Raw genomic sequence first — 18,981 nt, 5'->3', positions numbered from 1 at the left:
TGTTTGGACCAAGTCTCACTCATTTATATTTCACCGGTATTTACAAAAGGCTAGCATATATGGAGCACTTATACGCCACGACAGCGCAACAGGGACAGAAGCAAATATTTGAACACGCTACACGTCGATTAACCCACGTGCACGAGTTTTTGCTGGCAGTCGTCAGCTCAGTGCAAATGCGATGACTGTGATCATTTCGGTCGTTGTGGTGTAACCGATTTGTGATAAAAAATGTAAAATGTGACATGTTAATGACGACTGTACAATGATGCTATTGATAACAGCAATTGCTAACCCATAGTGATCACTATAATGGGTTGTCTAAAGTGCAGTTACCCACGCGGTTACATTCGTGGTACCTCGTAAGCTAATACGAGGTGTATGTAACTAACAGAACACCAGCGTTATAACGACTGTCAGTTTCCGGCCACGAGGGGATGAGCAAGTTTCATTCCTTCATTGCTGGGGTCTTATTATACTGCTATGTTTAAATGCTAGGATTTTTGCTATACACACAGCGTGTATATGCAGATTTTATTTTTACTCATGGCAACTTTGTCTTGTTTACAAGATATAGCCTATTTGGGTAGAGGAATATGAGACACCTTTACCACATAATATCAAAATATCCTGATCGTGTTTTAAATAATTAACAACGGTATATGGAAGTCGTGTGGATGCGGTTTTATAATTCGTTGAATGTTCTTGATATACTATGACATCTATTCTACCCTACATACATTAACCCATGGTATATATTATTTGCCATTAACATTTATTAAAGTATCGTTGAATTGCATTGGAACTGAAACGTTCTTCAATTATGGTGGTCGAAAATTTACATTCACGTTTTAATTCGTCACAAAAAAAGGAAGGCGACAGTTCAAAACATGGAAATTCCCAATACGTGATAAGAGTCATCAATATAAACATTGTCTGTCACTAATGTCTGCATGGATAATTAATTTAGCATCATTTGCCTTAACGCTTGGCAGTGGTTTTTTTGTCACGATTGATCATTCTCACTGAATACTGCTTTGTAAATATAGCTCGTTTCTGTTTTCGACGTGTATGCTGGAGAATTTTGGAAGACGCTTGAAAAATCTTGCAACAAACATGTTTTCTGGCTATATATGTACTAATACCATAGCATCCGCCATGTTTTCAATATCAGACGCTCACAGTTGCATGAGTAGAAATTTCATCGTCTTCATTGAATCCCCCTTCCTCGGGATGACCTTCCTCTCCTCCTCCTCCTCCAGTTAAAGGAACCATTTCCTCGGACTGGGCGTTTTCCAAAACCCACTCATGCAGGTTCGAATACAGCGCAAGGGACTTGTCGTCTCGGTGGAAATCATACACGGTGGATATTCGGTCCCACAACGCTTTGTCTCTTCTTTTTTCCATAAACTTTAAAACATTCGCCTCGGCGTCGTGTTGAGCCTATATAACATGTTTATGTAAAAATTATTTTACATGGATAATTAAGCTCCTACTGCAAGGCAGGCTACACGTCCGACATTAGGACGGATTTGGCCCATTGCCAATTAACGAATGCATAATCGTCACACGACTATAGCATGTTAAATATCTTTTGGGTATCCAAATTCACTCCTATATAGACGTATGTCACTTTTGTCTTATAGTGCTCTGGGATATGATGGGACACCTTTAGCACATAAAATCAAATTATCCTGATCGTGTTTCAAACAATTAAGAACGGCCTATAAGAGTCCTAAGAATATGGTTTTATAGTTTTTATAATGTACAGTATATTTACCACCTAATTGGATAAAAAAAACACAGAATACAAAGGTGTCCCATCCCTTATCACCTAATGCATTGTAATAACTACCTTTTTCTGCATTTCGTCGGTAAACTCTGCTTCCTCCGCAGCTCTGTACAGTAGGTAGTACTTTGCATGATAGTACGTAAGTGGAAACGTGCATTGAGATAAGCAATACACGAACATACCAACGATCAAAAAGGCAGCGATAATTATCCAGCCCAGTAATTGCGAAAAGCTGCGATTGTCATTGAAGGCTGATGACGTATACACGATCTTCGAAATTGCAACCTGTCATACAAGTTTAAAAATTAGCAAATTGGTTTAGGTTTCAAAAAACTTGTTGTTTATTTATATATAGTGGGTGGGGAAAGGTAAGATACCTTTAGCACATAATATCCAAATATCCTGATCGTGTTTTAAACAGTTAACAACGGTCAATGGGAGCCGCAAGGATACGGTTTTATAATTCTTTGAATTTTTTTGTTTACTAGCAAATAGGACGAGAAAATATAATGAAAATGTGTCCCATCTCCCCCCATCCCACTATATTTTAAAACGATAAATTGTCTGCAAGGGTAGATAGCGTTGGTATAATACTGTCTAAATTGCCGTATAGCCTTTGTGATGAAAAACGGTCACAGCACATAATCCCGCGTATCGCAGTAGTGCCGATACCAGTCGCGCGGCTCAGGCCTTAGAGTGCATTTTATTTAGAGCGTAGGATAATAGTAACATGATATGACTCTTATGCATTCATATTTAATTAACCAATATAAATTTCAATTTCCTTGCTGTTGTGAGTATTAACAACGAGTGGAAAACATATTAATTGGATCTTTTGATACTTATATATCAGTTCTAAAATGGGACACCTTCAGCGCATAACATCAAAATATCCCGATCGTGTTAAACAATTAACAACGGTCTATAAGAGTTGTAAGGATGCGGTTTTATAAACCTTTAAATGTTCTTTGTTTACTGCCAAATGGGACCATAAAATAAAATAAAAAGGCGTCCCGCCATCTTTCCCCACCCTAATCTATATCTAACTGTATAAACAGAGAAAGGATTTTAATATACCACGCGTCAAAAAATCGTGTGTAATATCATAAACTTATACGGTATCACAACAATTTATATCTTAATTTATATATAGTAGAGTGGGGGAGATGGGGCACCTTTTCGTGCTATTTTCCCGTCCACTTTGGTAGTAAACAAAAAACATTCAAAGAAATATAAAACCGTATCCTACGACTTCCATAGAACGTTGTTAATTGTTTAAAACACGATCAGAATATTTGGATATTATGTGCTAAAGCTGTCCGTTTTCCCCCACACTACTCTACATAAAGAATGTGCATAATTTATGAAAGTTGATAAATTGCTTACACATTTATAACTATAAACATAAATAGCAGGAAGGAGATGCTATAGCTAATTTCCGTCTTTACGTTCTGTGGTGTTATGGTATACAAGGTAGGCTTTACCACACAGCCCATCTATATTCCTTAGTATGTTAAAAACTTTTAGCCAACACAATTAATATAGTGGGGTGGGGGGAGATGGGACACCTTTAGCACGAAATATATAAATATCCTGGTCGTGTTTTAAACAATTAACAACGGTCTATGAAAGTCTCGGGGACAAGGTTTTATAATTCTTTGAATGTTCTTTGTTTACTACCAAAATGTACGAGAAAATAGAATGAAAAGGTGTCCCATCTTCCCCCATCCTACTATATACACAAGCTGTAAGACCGCCGGTAACTAGTTATATTATTTATTTCGTTCTAAATCGTTCTTATCCTACTTATGTCCATTGACAGCGCCTTACCCTTATTTATCTTACTTCACAGACTATGAAGCAGGAAGGTGTGTTTTTACTTAAGGGTTTTCGTAGGAAAATTTACCATATTTCCCATTACCGCCACAAGTTTTTACGTTTTTATTATTAAAGAACTATTTGAACCGATTTGCGTTCCGAAGTAGTAGTAACGTACCGGTCACCATTATTATTTTAAAATACAAAATATAATCCGCCTATACGTCTCGTGCAATTAAATTGTTGCTGACTGTTGTTTGTATTAAACAATTAAAAACTTCGGTATTAAACAACTCAGAACTTATAGCTCTTGAGAGTTTAACTTTTAGATTATAAGGGCTGAAAAAACGACATGTCGGGCCTCTGTTATTCGCACTAAATGCTGTAATAAACCCACTCACGAAAAAAGTTTGAGGTAGCACAATCTATAGCTTAGTTAGTAAAAACAAAGTTTGGGTTCAAGGCTCGATGTTGCTACCTTTGTGGGCGTATATGTGTCCTTGGGCAAGACACTTAACGGCAATTGCTCCAACCCAGTGGTCACTAATGGGTTGTCCAAATTATCAGCCATTTATACATAAAAAAGAAAAAATAAATAAATAAATAATTACCTACAAAGTAACATACATGGTAACTCGTAAGCTAGCACGAGGTGTTAAACCCGTGTGATAACGACTGTCGTTTTTCGGGCCACGCGAGGATAAAGTAAATTACATTTAGTCATTCAAACTTACGGCTTCACAAGTTTTGTACGACGCGGACGGATGTTCGACATCGTATGGTAAAGAAGTTGCAGCACAAGCGTAATACCGGCCATCCAGCAACGCAATAGCAACCCACGTTATAGGAGCGTACAATGCCTGCCCAATCACCCCTCCAATAGTCCAGCAGATCTCATCCACTTCTCTTCGTTCAGTTTTCGTCTTTTTAATTATACCGGTTACAGATTTCCATAGCTTTGGATTGGAAGCCATGCCGAAAACAAGAAGTCCTATTGCTGGTGCAATTATAAACGACATTCCGTATCCGTAGTTTAATAACTGACTGCACGAAGGGTTACCAGCAATGTTAATTGGGGTACAGTTACCAAGCTTGGCAAGAGACACACACGGGCATCTATATGCCGCTAAAGTTGTTAGTTGTTCGATCCCAGCAGTAACCGCTACTATTCCAGTATTAACAGCAGTCCCAGTGTAGTCACTTAAGCCTTGTTTTCTTTGCTATTTCGCCCAGTTGTTTTGCCATAAGGTCTACTGCTGTTTAACACTTTTAATCAAACCCTCAAAGAAAAACATATCAAACAATGCCTGAGAAAATACAAAACCATCAATGCATAAATTTGTCTTAAACTTTAATTCTATCTCATCTCTATAAATAGTTGTTTAATACATAGAATTTCACAACAGTGACTGCAACAAACAGCCAAATTCGAAACACTGCGTTTCCATAGTAAGCTGTTACACAGAGCACATGCACGGGCGTTCCAAGAATCAAACAGGAAGTATTAGAAAAGCTCTTGCTGGGGTTTCAAATTCCATACCCTGTCTTAATTGACAGGTATATTATACCACATCGTGTTGATATAACATACGATTTAGTACTGAGCTGAATAGGATCGCGAAATTAGCCGTGTCTAACCTGGCTTATATTTTAAAATGGACTACATACTACCAAAACTATGCTTTCTAATTATTTGGAACTGAATTATGATTACTTTAACTTCAACTAACATATAAATTGCTGTAATTGTATAGCAATTGCTTGCATAATATGATCATTATAAAGAAAAATACGCAATCTCTGCATTTACGTGCTAAATTCTGGCTATTATCATTCGTAAACTAAATAAGACGTTTTCAGCCTAGTTCGCTTTCCCCGACACACATAAGCTACTACAGACGCCCTGACGTCTGTTTCCGTTGATTCCTGTAGTAGATAAAGAAGCTTCACGCGCATGCGTAAAGATGTCACTTTTCAAATTGCGGTTCGACTTATAAGATTGATTCGCTTAGTGCTCATGAATTATTTATACCAGGGGTTTAAGATGTTATACTAAGCAACGATGCTCTAATATTTACCATCATATCAATATACTATATATATTATATGCATTCATTTTTGTTGTATAATTTATTAGTCACAGCAAACACACCATACAGCCCCCCACAACCTCAATGAAACGCCTATTTGGAAATCCATGCACCTCATCGGTTCTATTTTGATTTTCACAATAACGTACGTCACCAATGGCGGAAGCTGTAAACAACGAAAATCTACAAAGCAGCCGCCGGTCTGGATCCTAATTATAGACCACAAACCAATGGACGATGTTCGACCAGGTATATATGGATGACGTGTGTAGACTGAGAGAAAAATTCCCTGTTTATATAATAGAGTGGGGTAAGATGGGACATCTTTTCATTTTTTTGCTTCCATTTGGTAGTAAACAAAGAACATTCAAAGAATTATGAAACCGTATCCTTACGAATTCCACAGACCGTTTTTAATTCTTTAAAACACGATCAGGCTATTTGGAAATTATGTGTTAAAGGTGTCCCATCTTTCCCCACCCTACTATATATATTGGTCAAATAGCAAAGTTGCGGCAACCGATACAATCTGCAACGGACCATGTTACGAATCTGGTGCTTATACGGCCATGATAATATGTTTACGTTTACTTAAGAATGTAATAAACCGCTTCACTCGAGCATTCCTATAATACGTAAGAAAAAATAAACGGGCTAGTATATGTAGCATATAGTTCCCAGCATGGATATAAATAATTTACACCCAATCCATAACTTGGCACCAAGAAATATGCGATAAAAGAAAAGTACCCTTTAGGACTATTTTCCCTTGGTTGAAAATAAAAAATCGCCACCAGTCATACTTCTAAATATAGAATGACACACTCCATGCGGATGTACGTAAATGGCTTAAATAAATAGGTAGTCTACAGTTTTCGTTTTTGTTTGTTCAAAATTAGTATCCTCCTAATTATATAACCCCCTATTTTGTAATTCTCTTTAAACTTTCTTAATAACAAAGTAATAAAATTTACAAATTTTAAAATATCCCCGCAAACACGTTACAGATCTTCAAATATTTTTCGGGAGCATTGAAACTTGTTAATCGTCCACCTAGCGGACGTTTCCCCTGAATTCCGCCCCAAAGGTAGAAAGGTAGTGAGGTATCTCAATTTGTTTAGATTAAGATTACAATATTTCGTTGACCGTATTTAGGTATTTAGTCCCTGGGTAATATCAAATATTTGATTAGTCATTTAAACGTAATGGTTTTTCTTGGATACTTGAAAAACAACGAGAAAAACCTACGGTGTGAGCTTTGGTTTATAATTCTCATTTTTATTTAACGCGGCTTGTGGCTATCATAATTTCTACAATTAACGTGTTTAAAATTTATTATGAACGTTTCTAAATTTTGTCTTCGTCTTATTAGCACTTTAGCAAAATAACCTTGGATTATAAATTCTTATAATACTAAAATAATGGTGGCATTTTATTTTAAATAATTGTACTAAAATGTTTAGTGCTTTTCAATCTTTAGGTAATTAGGCTACAAATGAAAAGAACTCAGTTTTTGCATGGTTGATTTATCCAATGGTTAATACTTTGTGACTTGGTGGCAATCTTTGTACAGTATTGTTAAAAAGAAATATACTAAAAATGCCCAATTACTCTTGCTTTTATGTAAAAAATCTAGTCGGTAATTGTTTGGCTGTTGTGTGGCCATTAAACCAATTTAAATTCATTTTTTTAATTTTTGGTAGCCTATATATGTTTATTGGGGCTCAGACTGATCGATACTACTAAGACAGTATTGCATTGATAATGGTGGGCCAGTGATATCTGTATGGTGTCTAGTATAATAATACTGTTTTTCTTGGTGGTATAATACGTAACTTTCAATAAGGTGTGATTAATTAGTTCAATGTTTTTGCAGTTAATTTGGTGTATAGGAAACATGCTTTGTAAGTTACTATATCAAGTAACCCCAAAAATTGAAAATATTTTCAGTCAATCTTTTCCAACTATTTGAACTAGAGACTGACAATGCCGTTTAGGTGAAATATATATATTTTATTAAACAGTTGGTTAGACTTTACTTTTGTCCCTTAGGTATTTAAAGCACCAGCACCAGATAGTGCAGATACTTTAACACTTACGATATTTCTTTACACAAGAATCGTTCAACCCTGTAAGCACTAAGTACCAGATCAGGGTCAGATTTGTGTAAATTATTACAGTTGTTTCTTAACTATCAGTCAGGGATTTTTTGCAAAAATACTTAAATTATTCAAGTTACAAATATTAGGTCAAAAGAATGTATTTTTCAATGTTATACCATTTTATTTATAGGTTGTTATGTAGCCTACAATGTTTCTCCTTGATGTCAGAATAAGGGTGTTTGTTTAATTCAAAGTTTTACCCAATATTATAGTAGTGTGGGAAAGACGGGACATATTTTATTCTGTTTTCTCGTCCCATTTGAAAGTAAACAAAGAACATTTAAAGAATTTTAAAACTGTATCCTCATGACTCCCATAGACCGTTGTTAGTTGTTTAAAACACGATCAGGATATTTGGATATTATGTGCTGAAAGTGCCCCATCTTACCCCGTGTACTAACTATGTATAATATTCAAATGCAAATCTTCCCCCGCAGGTGTAAGTTGTTAGGTTTAGGACTTATCGGAGAAAAGAAGCCTTGAAAACCAAAGTGGATTAATGTCAACTGGCCCATGAATCAATGGAATAACATTTCAACCACATTTTTGGCTTGATAGCAAAAAGCTGCTGAAATAAAAAAAACACAAAACTTTAAAAGCAGCAACCCACGTCACCTCTCGTCCACAGGAAGTGAAATCACAAGCAGGCATCCTACTGCAGCACCACATTACGTCATACTGTTAGATCTACCATCAAGTATGCTGGCTCTTATGCTATTGTTTAAATTTGCTGATTTTTTATGCAGTTTTTAAAGTTTTAAAGTTCCATCATTCCAATAAGTTTATTTTATGCAGTTTTCAAACCTTTGAAGTCCCATAAATTTATTTTTATGCAGTTTTAAACTTTTAAAGTCCAATAAATTTATTTTTATGCAGTTTTTAAACTTTTGTAGTCCTATAACTAAACTGCATCTGTACAATGTTGCAAACAAATATATTATTTAAAGCCTACATGAACCAATGTATGCAAAATATAAGAAGTCTATGCATTGGCTTAACTAATAATATAGCTGGTTTTTTGTGATGATAAAAAGTCACATGATAATAAACAGTCACATAAACATTTCAATGCAATGTGAACACCAATCTTGTGTGATAACCACTACTTTCTTCTTTCCTGTTTAATTGTCTGTTTTTTTTGTTAGCATTGTATAGGCCGAATCAGTCGTTTGCAGTTTTTATATCTGCTACAGCCTTAAATCAAATCATTGCTTAGCTTAATTACACATTAGCATACACTGCTTAACTTATGATATGATGTATCCTAATTCAAAGGTGACAAACATGCCGCCACCCCCACCCCCACCACCGCCGGCCCCATCTGCTTCAGCCCCTCCTAAACTAAACAAGAAAGCGGCAACGGACAGAGGGGCTATGCTCAATGATATTTGTAACTTTAAAGGAGCTAAACTGAAGAAAACAGTCACTAATGACAGAAGCGCACCTGTTGTTGATGGTATGTACATAATTATGGCCCAAAAGGATGTTAAATATATATCTCATTATCATTTATGTTTATATATAATTTAAATAAAGTTCAAAATACAGTGAGTCATTACCATTAGCCTATATTTTTAGTAGGTTTTTCTTAAAAAAACCTTTGAAAAGTTAGATGGAAAAATACTGTCACATAAATGGGCTTGAGTGTTCTGTAAAAAATAATGCTTATTTAAACTAACACTCTTTGTTGAGGAAGTGTAATATACATTATTGACTGTTATATATATATACCTAAAATGTGTTGGGAAATCATATAATTGAAGTTTTTAATATTAAATATTTAAACAAACAGATTTACAAGCTTCTGTTGTAAGACTAAAATGTATAAGTAACTCTATAGTCTACTCTACGTGACTTAGTCAAATATATTATATACATAATAGGTTTTATTCATTTACTTATCTTCTGAATAAAGTAATTTGTTTTATTATGTACTGTTTTAAAGGTTTATAATTCTGTAATAAGCCTATAATTTGTAAAAAGAAATGTATAGGCTATACAGTGACACAGTGAAAAAACATAAGGAGGAATTCAAACTTTACCCTTTAATTAACCTTCATGGGAAACACCTTATCTAAAACAAGGAACTAGATAATAGATATCACAACTGTGTTTTAATCCAACGAATTTTAAATTAAATAAAAATAAAAAGCTGGGTTCCAAACACTAGAAACATATTCCCCTGGCAGCACCGCTAATATACATGTAAATTTGGGTTTACTTAATTTTTTGATTTTCAGCTCCAAAAGGAGGAGGTGGAGGAAGAGGAGGAGGAGGAGGAGGAGGAGGAATGGGAGGAATGTTTGCGGGTGGAATGCCCCAGCTCAGAAAAACTAATGCTTCTTCAGGTTTGATTTTATATTGATAAGTAATAGGCTATACAATGGGAAACAAATTTATTCGCCTAATCATGCTTGCCCCCTATCCACTTGATGGTTTTATATTTTTTAACCAGAGATATTTATTTCACACACAGGATCACCAATGTTACCTCCTGGTCGAGGGCCAGCAATGCCGAAACCAAACTCTGCTCCCAAATCCAGTCCTTCATTCGGAGGTCCCCGGCCGCCTCCCCCATCCAGGAACAATAATCCTCCACCCCCTCGCTTCCCGATGGGTCCTCGTCCAAGTATGGGATCAAGTAGCCCCCGTTTCCAAAATCACAACTCCGGAGGAGGATTACCTCCAACTCCATCATCACATAACAAGCCGGACACAATAGGGAAATCCGGTGGAAGACAATTTGGTAATCTTCCACCTCCCCCATCCAGAAATAACAATCCTCCACCTCCAAATGCAAGAAATACCGGAAGCGTTTCAAGAAACAGCGGGATAAGGCCCCCACCCCCAAACTCTCGTGGTGGGCCACCACCATCATCTAGGCCAAATAGTAGCCTCCCCCCGCCCCCTAATTCTAGAGGCCCCCCACCATCCATGAACAGCCGAGGTGGACCCCCGCCGCCTCCATCTCATAACAGAGGAGGACCTCCTCCTCCACCTAACCGATCCCAACCAAACTCCCAGCCATCATTCAATTCACCAAGCAGAGGTCCGTCATCCAATCCACCTCCTCCTCCCCCCTCCAGGGAGGGCAGTGCACGCAGGTCGTCCCAGTTACACTCCCAAGGTCCTCCACCTCCCCCTCCAACATCCAGCATTCCAAACAGGAGCAGTCGAGGAGGACCTCCTCCTCCCCCTGCTCGTGGTCCTCCACCAATGAGCAACGGACCAACAAACGACAGGTACACAATAAAACAACCCCCCCTTTTTTACTCTGTGTGGGTGAGGTCATTGAGGACATGGGATTTGGGCCAGATTTGGCCCATTACCCTAACACCCTTCAAACAACCACTCTTACATCTTAAGTCTTAATATAACCTTACCATTTAGATATACTTTTTGCTTACTGCATACTCCATAGAATACTTAGTGCTACAGTAACACTACACCCATACTATAGCATAGCTGCCCTGCAATGGCACTTAACAAGTTAACAGTATCGACTATTGGTGACCCCTTGTTTCCCATGCTTAACAAGTAGGTATGGAGGTTCCCCTTCTCATGCTCCAGTAGGTTTTGGATCAAGGGCGTCAATGCACGAGCGTTCGTTACCCCCACCCCCCTCAGCGCCGGATTATTCCTCTCACAACTCCTCGATAAGGTTTTGCATCCCAAAAAAAACATCCCTAATTCCATTTGCAGCGAAGTTTTTTTTCTTGCTGCTGTTATGACCATTTCCCGAACTTGAGCTGCACTAACTGCCGCATGTTTTCGCATGACTTGTTTAATTTAGAAACAGGGTTCGGGATTTCGTTAAAGCTAACATGGTGGTTTTCATATATAGTGTATTAGCGGGTATCACAGATACAGTGTGCATGTTTTACAGCATATTAAAGTAGAATTAGAAGTAGTAAGTAATTTGAAAACAGTAGTTTTTTTTAAGTGGGTAATTTTAAAACGGTAGATTTTTTTAAGTGAGTCATTTGAAAATAGTAGTTACTTTTTAATAAGTAGTTTTAAAACACAGTCTTTCCGCAGTGCAGTAGCATATATGTCTTCACTTCCGCAGTGCAGTAGCATATATGTAATTTGGTACTTTTTTTGGTTTCTGGTAATGTACTACTCTAATAGTGTAATGTTATCAACATATTGTTGAGTTTGGGCTAATACGTTCAATTAGTATTAGAATATTTGTTGGCGAGTTGGTTTTCTATTCTTAAAATCACGGCACTAAAGCTAATGTAATAGTTCAATAGCAAAATTAAATGTATCTGAAAATCATATTTATTATTACTTGGTAGTCATAAATTGAAATAACATTAAATTCATGCTTGTTACCATCATATAAAAAAGCAACAAGTTATGTTTTTAAGGGAAAAGTTGTTGAAATAAGTTTCTGTGTTATGTAATGTTTAGACCCTGTATTACCAATGCTTTAAATATTCTTATCTTAAATTATAAATCTGGTACATTTAATAGCTAGTTTTTAAAATTATATATTTTTATAAATTGCTTTTTAGTTGCTATCATGTAAAATGTCTAGCATAACTAATTTACAGACTAATAAAATACCATTTTTGTCAGTTTGCTTTTAAACAAGGTCATAAAACTGTTATGTATGCTTTAAAACACCACAAAGGGTTGTTTAAATTTGTAATGGCTTGAGTGTGCTGTTACCTGTTACAATTTAACAACAGAAAGTAGTTTTTATTAGTCCATTAGTGTAAAAGCACCTATGGATATTTCTACAATGTCTTTTTTATAATATCGTACTGTGGGCAAGATGGGACACCTTTACCACATAATATCCAAATATCCTGATCGTGTTTTAAACAATTACCAACGATCTATGGGAGTTGTGAGGATACGGATGTATAATTCTTTGAATGTTCTTTGTTTACTACCAAAGGGGATGAGAAATTAGAATAAAATAATGTCCCATCTTCCCCCATCCTACTATAATACGCATATTGCTAAGTATAACGCTTACAGTATTAATTACTAGTGTAAATATTCACATGTAAAAGGTGTCTCTTAACAGTTGGTTAATATAGCACTGTGGTGTCTTTAATTTAGAGTTACAATGAAATATACGTCATTTGCATACATGATGCATCTGACATTATGTGTCAATTTGTGTGGTAACAGTATAAAACAAAAATTCAATACCTTTTGGGTGGTACGAGTATTTTTGTGAGTTGGGTATGTGGTTAACTATAGACTGCCATTTGTTGTGTTTTAAGTATGCTATACCCGCAAATCTGCATGTTAGCGCTTGTTTGTACTTTACCAGGAACCGTAGCTTCATGTTCTGCATTGAACTGTATAAGCCAATGAGTGTTTAATAGCTATTTAAAGCGAGTTAGGATGACTGTTCTAATTAAACAATATATAAAATTTATGAGTCACACTCAGTATGTTACAACTACAGCATACTTTACATTGTAATGCTTTGATTGATAACTAAAACTGTCAACACTAATCAGTAATCACATAGCTACAATGTACATGCTTTGTGCCTATTTTAAGTCTTAAGAATTAAGCGTAATTATTTGTTTGCCCCACAGTAGACACTAGACAGAACATTTTTATTTATATTACCAGCCGTAGGCAAATTTGTTTAGCATTTTCCTCACATTACAATATAACTACTATCGCTTTGCTGCTTGCCTGTGTTATTTGCATTAGTGCAACCATGTTACACATAAATACAATATCATATATTGTTGTTTACAAAGTGCTTGTGGATATGCTGCAACCATGCATTTTAAAATGTTTAGTATTACCACTTCTGCTTTTTTTTTGCTGTGGTGTTGCGGTGCATACTAAAAATATTGTTATAGCAGTTAAAACATGTTTTAACAGTAGTAAAACTTTGCAATTTAAAATGTTTACTATTACCACTTCTGCTTTTTTTTGCTGTGGTGTTGCGGTGCATACTAAAAGTATTGTTATATAGTTTAAAACATGTTTTAACAATAGAAGAACTTATTCAACAATTAACATAACTTCATTTTAACACCCATTTATCATAGTAAACCATATTTAAAATTTATGCTTTATCTCTTTTTTCATATTTCACAGTAGGCCCCCACTCATGTATAAGGTTTATTTATTCACACAAAACACTAAATAAACTGCATTACCAGATTGAAAATTTAAATTTTATGGTGGATGTTTTTATATCTATTTTAGGAAAACTGTTGAAATAGTTTTATTTTAATTTTTGTGGATTGTTTAGTCAGTTTTATTTAAAAAAGTCAATAATATTGAATACAAATAAACTGTAAGCAGTTTTTTTTAAAAAAAACCCTGAAAGTATGCGAATTGAGATGGAATTTAAAAAAGATTCCAAAAATTAATCTTTTTAATCTGGTTTCATCATAACATCCTTAACGGGAAGTACCTGTTCATACTTCCTCTCTTTCATCAATTTTCTTAAAACAGAAATGAAACTCATTGTCCCATCACCACAACCACCATACACAAATAATTTCCACTAAACGTAAACCAAAAAAAAACACCTAAATATTCATCCCTTTAAAAATACCCCTTCTTACCCCAAACCCCTTTTTCAGGAGCCGGCCCCCACCTCCTCCATCTCGCCCCGATTCACGAGGAGGCCCCCCTCCCCCACCACCAACACGAAACAACAACAGTCTTGCTTATCGGGGCCCACAATCTCGTCCTGCACTTAATGTAACAGATGAAGGTGGGGTAATTCCTAATTGTGGGTTTTAGTAGCCATGTTTTATCTGATGCTTTATTTAAGTAGTTTTACCTTCAGCGTGTATATAACAATAAACAACTTTCTTTCGGCAACTTTCGTTCGGTGCCGTAACATAATTAGTTCAGTTCAAGGCTCGTCGCTGCTACCATTGTGGGTATATGTGTCCTTGGGCAAGACACTTAACGACAATTGCTCCAACCCAGTGGTCACTAATGGGTTGTCCAAATTATCAGTCCTGCATAATTTCTAAAAATTCACAAAAAAATCACCCACAAAATAATATACTTGGTAACTCGTTAGCTGGCACGAGGTGTATGAACGACCGTGTTATAACAACTGTTGTTTTCAGGCCACGCGAGGATAAAGTAAGTTACATTTATTCAACTTTTCCTTACCAATTTAACACCCCAAGGTATAACCCTAGGAATCCCCTATACCCAGCTAAAGCATGAATAACAAATAATTTCTTTTACAGAGGATTTAGAGAATCGCTTTCCCTTCAACACCAACCTTCCACAACCAGAGCAATTTTTTCCGTCACCCAAGACCTACCCAAGTAACAACCCAAGAAAAGGTAAAATTTGTAAGGGATAATAAGGCAACTCTAAATTCCAGGCCCATATGGCATATGGCTTCTAGGGCATATGGAAAAAAATAGTTATTGAAATTTTTAATTTTTGCACAAAATATGTATTTAAAAGAGAATACAGTTTAGTGATATGAACTGTTGTCTGTTGCTTGTTTTTTCAATAAATTTTACTTTTGTGATGTAGTTGCTATGAAATTGTGAACAAAATTAATTGGGCATTTTTTTATTCTTTATAATTGTAATATTATATATATACCTGTGAAAAATTAGTATGCTAACTTTTTATCAGCTCATCTGGTATAAAAAACACATAGTGTTTTTTCAACGTTTGGTCTGCCATCCAAAAACACCTTACACACATCATAGTAGATAAGCTTTTTTTAATCAATCATATTTTCTTTTTTTATATAAGATGAGGCGTTGAAAGATTGTTTAAATTATGCTTGGTAGCAGAAGTAACAGAACAGAACCCGTTACGGGTCAAGTGGTCATATATGAGAAATGAGGCTTGATATAACAGAAAACATGAAAATACCCACAAAAAATGCTTCCTAATTTAGTGTACTGTAGACTGATTCCATACATTACAAATAGCTTTTAAGCTGCATTGTGAACGCAAGTTATTTTTTAACTACTGAATAAATGATGAAAATTATCTTTGTTCAGGTAACAACAATCCACAGCGTCGTGTCCCCGCCTCCCAGCCTCCTCCCCCTCCCATGCACGCATGATCATCTCTGCAACATCATTAAGAAGATGTTTAAAGTCCTCCACTAAGAGATGAAGATTTGACTTTCATGATGAAAAATTGAAATCCAAAAAAAAATCTTAAAATTTGCTCCTAACTTGAGCCTTTAATCTTGTTGGTCTAATCTTGTGACAGTCTCCCTAGATTTCGTTGTAGGAATTTTCAAGTTTGGTGATGTCATAATGCTTCTTCAAAACTATTTTTTCGGGATTGGTTGCTGGCCTCAACATAGGGAATTTCTTTTTGCCTTGTTATTTTTCACGCTAGCTGCACTTGGACCTCGGTTTGCACTGGGCAGTGTAGGATGGATGTCATTCTGCTTCTGCCAAAGAAACGAGAATATAAGCCTTTCCCGCTGGTGTTCCATTCGTCGCGTTTCACTCCCTGCTTTTCTTATTGGGCTGTTCCGCTTACCGCAACATCCTCCCTCTCTTATTGCATGCGTTTCCGTGCCTTGTCGCAGCGGAATCGTCCGTTGCTTTATCCTCGCATTGTACAATCTCATATTTTAAATTATGACGTCACAATGACGTCACTCACGCTGCAAGTTTTACCGATTTTTAGCTCCCAACAAACTGCGGTGAAGTTGTCCGACCTTTGTGTTTCCCCGTTTTTGTTATTCCTTGTGCGACCTAATTAATGCAAATATCTATAATTCTATTTCCGCGGGGCCGCCGTTGTTGGCCACGTCGTGTTTGTCACATCTCCCGCACTTAAGTTGCTGGCACCAGCTATTGGTGAGCGCACACAGCGCATTATGACGAATAATTGGTCGTTTCGCGTATTTCCGGACACGTGTGACTGCGTCACGTGACTCCCGAGACCTGTCATGCGTGTCAACACCTTGTCTTCTGTTGTTACTGAGCAAACAAGTGTCATGATAGCCACTTATAGAGACATAAACGCCACTGGCCAAGCTAAGCTTCGAGCAGTTTTAACCAAAACGTTAATTTAATGGCCGCCTCACAGTCGACACGTTTATAAGTTTGTCTTAAAGTCATATTTTTTTTTCTCTGTTGCTTCGCCGCCCCATAGTATATAAAGGCGTTCGATCCATATCGTAACAGCAGTTGAATACTATTATTTACCATGCACTGCGCATATATGTATAAACTTGATTCCGACATAATTTCTCGGCCGCTCTGAGAAACTAATTGTATCCAGTTAACCAAAGTACAAAATAAAATTTTGCTCCAAATTCCCGTGAAATTGCCCAAACTGGTAAGGTTTTTTTCTTGCGAGTGAACAGTACGGCATTCTGTCCGACAATAAGCTTACTGGTTAAGAGTGCTCGCACTGTAACTAAAGCGGTTCTGTTTCGATGCTCTACGCTACTGCCGAGGTGGGCGTGGAAATAGCCCCAAATAATGAAAACAGCTCCAAAGCAACCAAAATTGTAAAGAGCATCACTTGCAATGCGAAGTATATGAAATAGTAGACGTACAAGTTTAAGTATAACTGCCACATTCGCGCACCAAGTGAGTATATAGTTGGGTGGGGAAGATGGGACACATTTGCAATTATGTGCAAAAGGTATCCCGTCTTCCCCACCCTACTATAACTCAAAACATTGTATTTCATCCCTACCAAAATAAAATGTGCATACTTAGCATATTTAACGTTACCAAGCGCCACCCTATCTTGTCTCATCTCGGTTATTCGGAGCATTATCGCCAATTGCTGACGTTTAAGATTATAGGATTAGTTTTCCCTGTGTTTTGTTTGCATTGGAAGTTCAATAATAACATCACAACTGTTGTGTTGGTGAATGGCATTGTTGCTGGAGCGCATGTGTATAAAACGCACAAAACACGAATCGGCACGACTCTAATCTCCGGTAAAACCTTTCAATCTTTACCACATCAGAAGTAAGGCGGCTATTTTAGTACGTGGTATGGCCTACAGTTGTGCAGAGAAAGTGATGTTCCACCAAATACCGACAAGCAGCGAAAGGATTTATTAAAGACAGATATTAAGCTGGTATTCGATAATTATTTTAAGTTTACTGAAATATTTATTGTAACTGCACTTAAAATCCAGACAGAGACTTCATTTTCGCGTGAAACACGACAGTATATTTGTGACACGGGTGTTCTGTCTTGTACATCTCGTGCCCGCTTACAATTACTTATATATGTACATAACTTTGTTGTCGATTGTTTTTTCTGTATGGCTGTTAATTTTTATTAGTGACCACTGGGTTGGAGCAATTGCCGTTAACGTGTCTTGCCCATAGCCTACTTAATACGTTGAGTTGGCCATGGTCTAACCAAAATATATACACCCCTAGCAGCGACGAGCCTTGAACCTACAACCTCTGTGTTACAGTTAAGCGTGGCAAGTCTTCCAACCACAGTGCTACGTCACTGGACATTTTTTAGATTTGTGGATGCGTTTAGTTGTCACGTGTGGATACATCTTATTTTGACTAAATCTTTTGCAAAATGAGTCGATCGTCACTGACTCCTTTCACCGACCGTCTACAATGTGACGAAGAATTGATTCGATATTGCTGGGTGTGTTACAAAAAACAAAGTGAGTTTTATATAGGCTATCTCCAGCAGACTTGCTGAAATGGTCAAACTAATACAGCACCAAATGTTCTCATATAGACTTGTACCGGTTTTCGGATGTAGGGTTATATAGCTGCATTCATTTAGAATCCAGTTTAAAAAAAACTCTAGCATAACCTAATTTACAGCCTTGAAAGATAAAAATAATGAACGCTTGTTTTGGAAATGTATTTTAGACTTTCAAGTCGCTGCGCGGAAAAACTACGATGACGTCATGAGCGGTCACGTGGATAGCCTGCTGGTACATCTAATCGAGCGGTGGATGGAAGACGGGACATTTATTGGTTTCTTCAGTCTTTTCGGAAAAGATTTTCGTTTCGTCCGGCGATGGTGCGAAGCGCGCATGCGTAGGAAAGTGAACAGAAGACGTTCGCTTCAACAGCCGAACTCTCAGGCGTCAACCAGTCGCCGGCAAAGTGTCANCGGGGACATTTAGACTTAAATCAAAGCTTGCTACGTTAAAATAACCTTGTACAAAC

General features: G+C 36.8%; 2 protein-coding genes across 3 annotated transcripts; one reads left to right on the top strand and one right to left on the bottom strand.

The window, feature by feature from the left end:
- Nucleotides 1–754: 754 nt before the first annotated feature.
- On the bottom strand, nt 755–5,694 carry LOC100175094 (calcium homeostasis modulator protein 6-like). The gene is made up of 4 exons (XM_002129666.4): nt 5,689–5,694; nt 4,345–4,830; nt 1,856–2,077; nt 755–1,443 (listed from the first exon to the last, which is right to left on the bottom strand). Exons 1-4 carry the CDS (start codon nt 5,692–5,694, stop codon nt 1,171–1,173), a joined length of 987 nt encoding a protein of 328 aa, XP_002129702.2. The 3' UTR covers nt 755–1,170.
- A 2,587-nt stretch (nt 5,695–8,281) lies between these two features.
- LOC100185282 (WAS/WASL-interacting protein family member 1) lies at nt 8,282–17,138 on the top strand. 2 transcript variants are annotated; one of them, XM_018813841.2, is made up of 8 exons: nt 8,282–8,559; nt 9,138–9,318; nt 10,103–10,210; nt 10,339–11,104; nt 11,404–11,523; nt 14,441–14,574; nt 15,068–15,166; nt 15,848–17,138. In XM_018813841.2, the coding sequence occupies exons 2-8, from the start codon at nt 9,147–9,149 to the stop codon at nt 15,910–15,912; spliced, it is 1,464 nt and encodes a 487-aa protein (XP_018669386.1). In that variant the 5' UTR covers nt 8,282–8,559; nt 9,138–9,146; the 3' UTR covers nt 15,913–17,138. The 2 variants fall into 2 exon arrangements, with proteins under 2 accessions (XP_018669386.1, XP_002129230.1); XM_002129194.5 differs by lacking the exon at nt 11,404–11,523 and having other exon boundaries at nt 8,283–8,559.
- The last annotated feature ends 1,843 nt before the right edge of the window (nt 17,139–18,981 follow it).

The sequence above is a fragment of the Ciona intestinalis genome, chromosome 10, assembly GCF_000224145.3.
Source record: "Ciona intestinalis chromosome 10, KH, whole genome shotgun sequence".
NCBI lineage: Eukaryota > Metazoa > Chordata > Ascidiacea > Phlebobranchia > Cionidae > Ciona > Ciona intestinalis.
This window is presented reverse-complemented; position numbering and strand designations above follow the sequence as displayed.

Coding starts and splice junctions, on each gene's coding strand:
- LOC100185282 (XM_018813841.2), top strand. CDS start 9,147: ATGCCGCCACCCCCACCCCCACCACCGCCGGCCCCATCTGCTTCAGCC. Junction 10,211..10,338: donor AAAAACTAATGCTTCTTCAG/GTTTGATTTTAT, acceptor TTTCACACACAG/GATCACCAATGTTACCTCCT. Junction 11,524..14,440: donor TCTCACAACTCCTCGATAAG/GTTTTGCATCCC, acceptor CCCCTTTTTCAG/GAGCCGGCCCCCACCTCCTC.
- LOC100175094 (XM_002129666.4), bottom strand. Junction 2,078..4,344: donor CGTACAAAACTTGTGAAGCC/GTAAGTTTGAAT, acceptor CTTGTATGACAG/GTTGCAATTTCGAAGATCGT. Junction 1,444..1,855: donor CCGACGAAATGCAGAAAAAG/GTAGTTATTACA, acceptor CATGTTATATAG/GCTCAACACGACGCCGAGGC.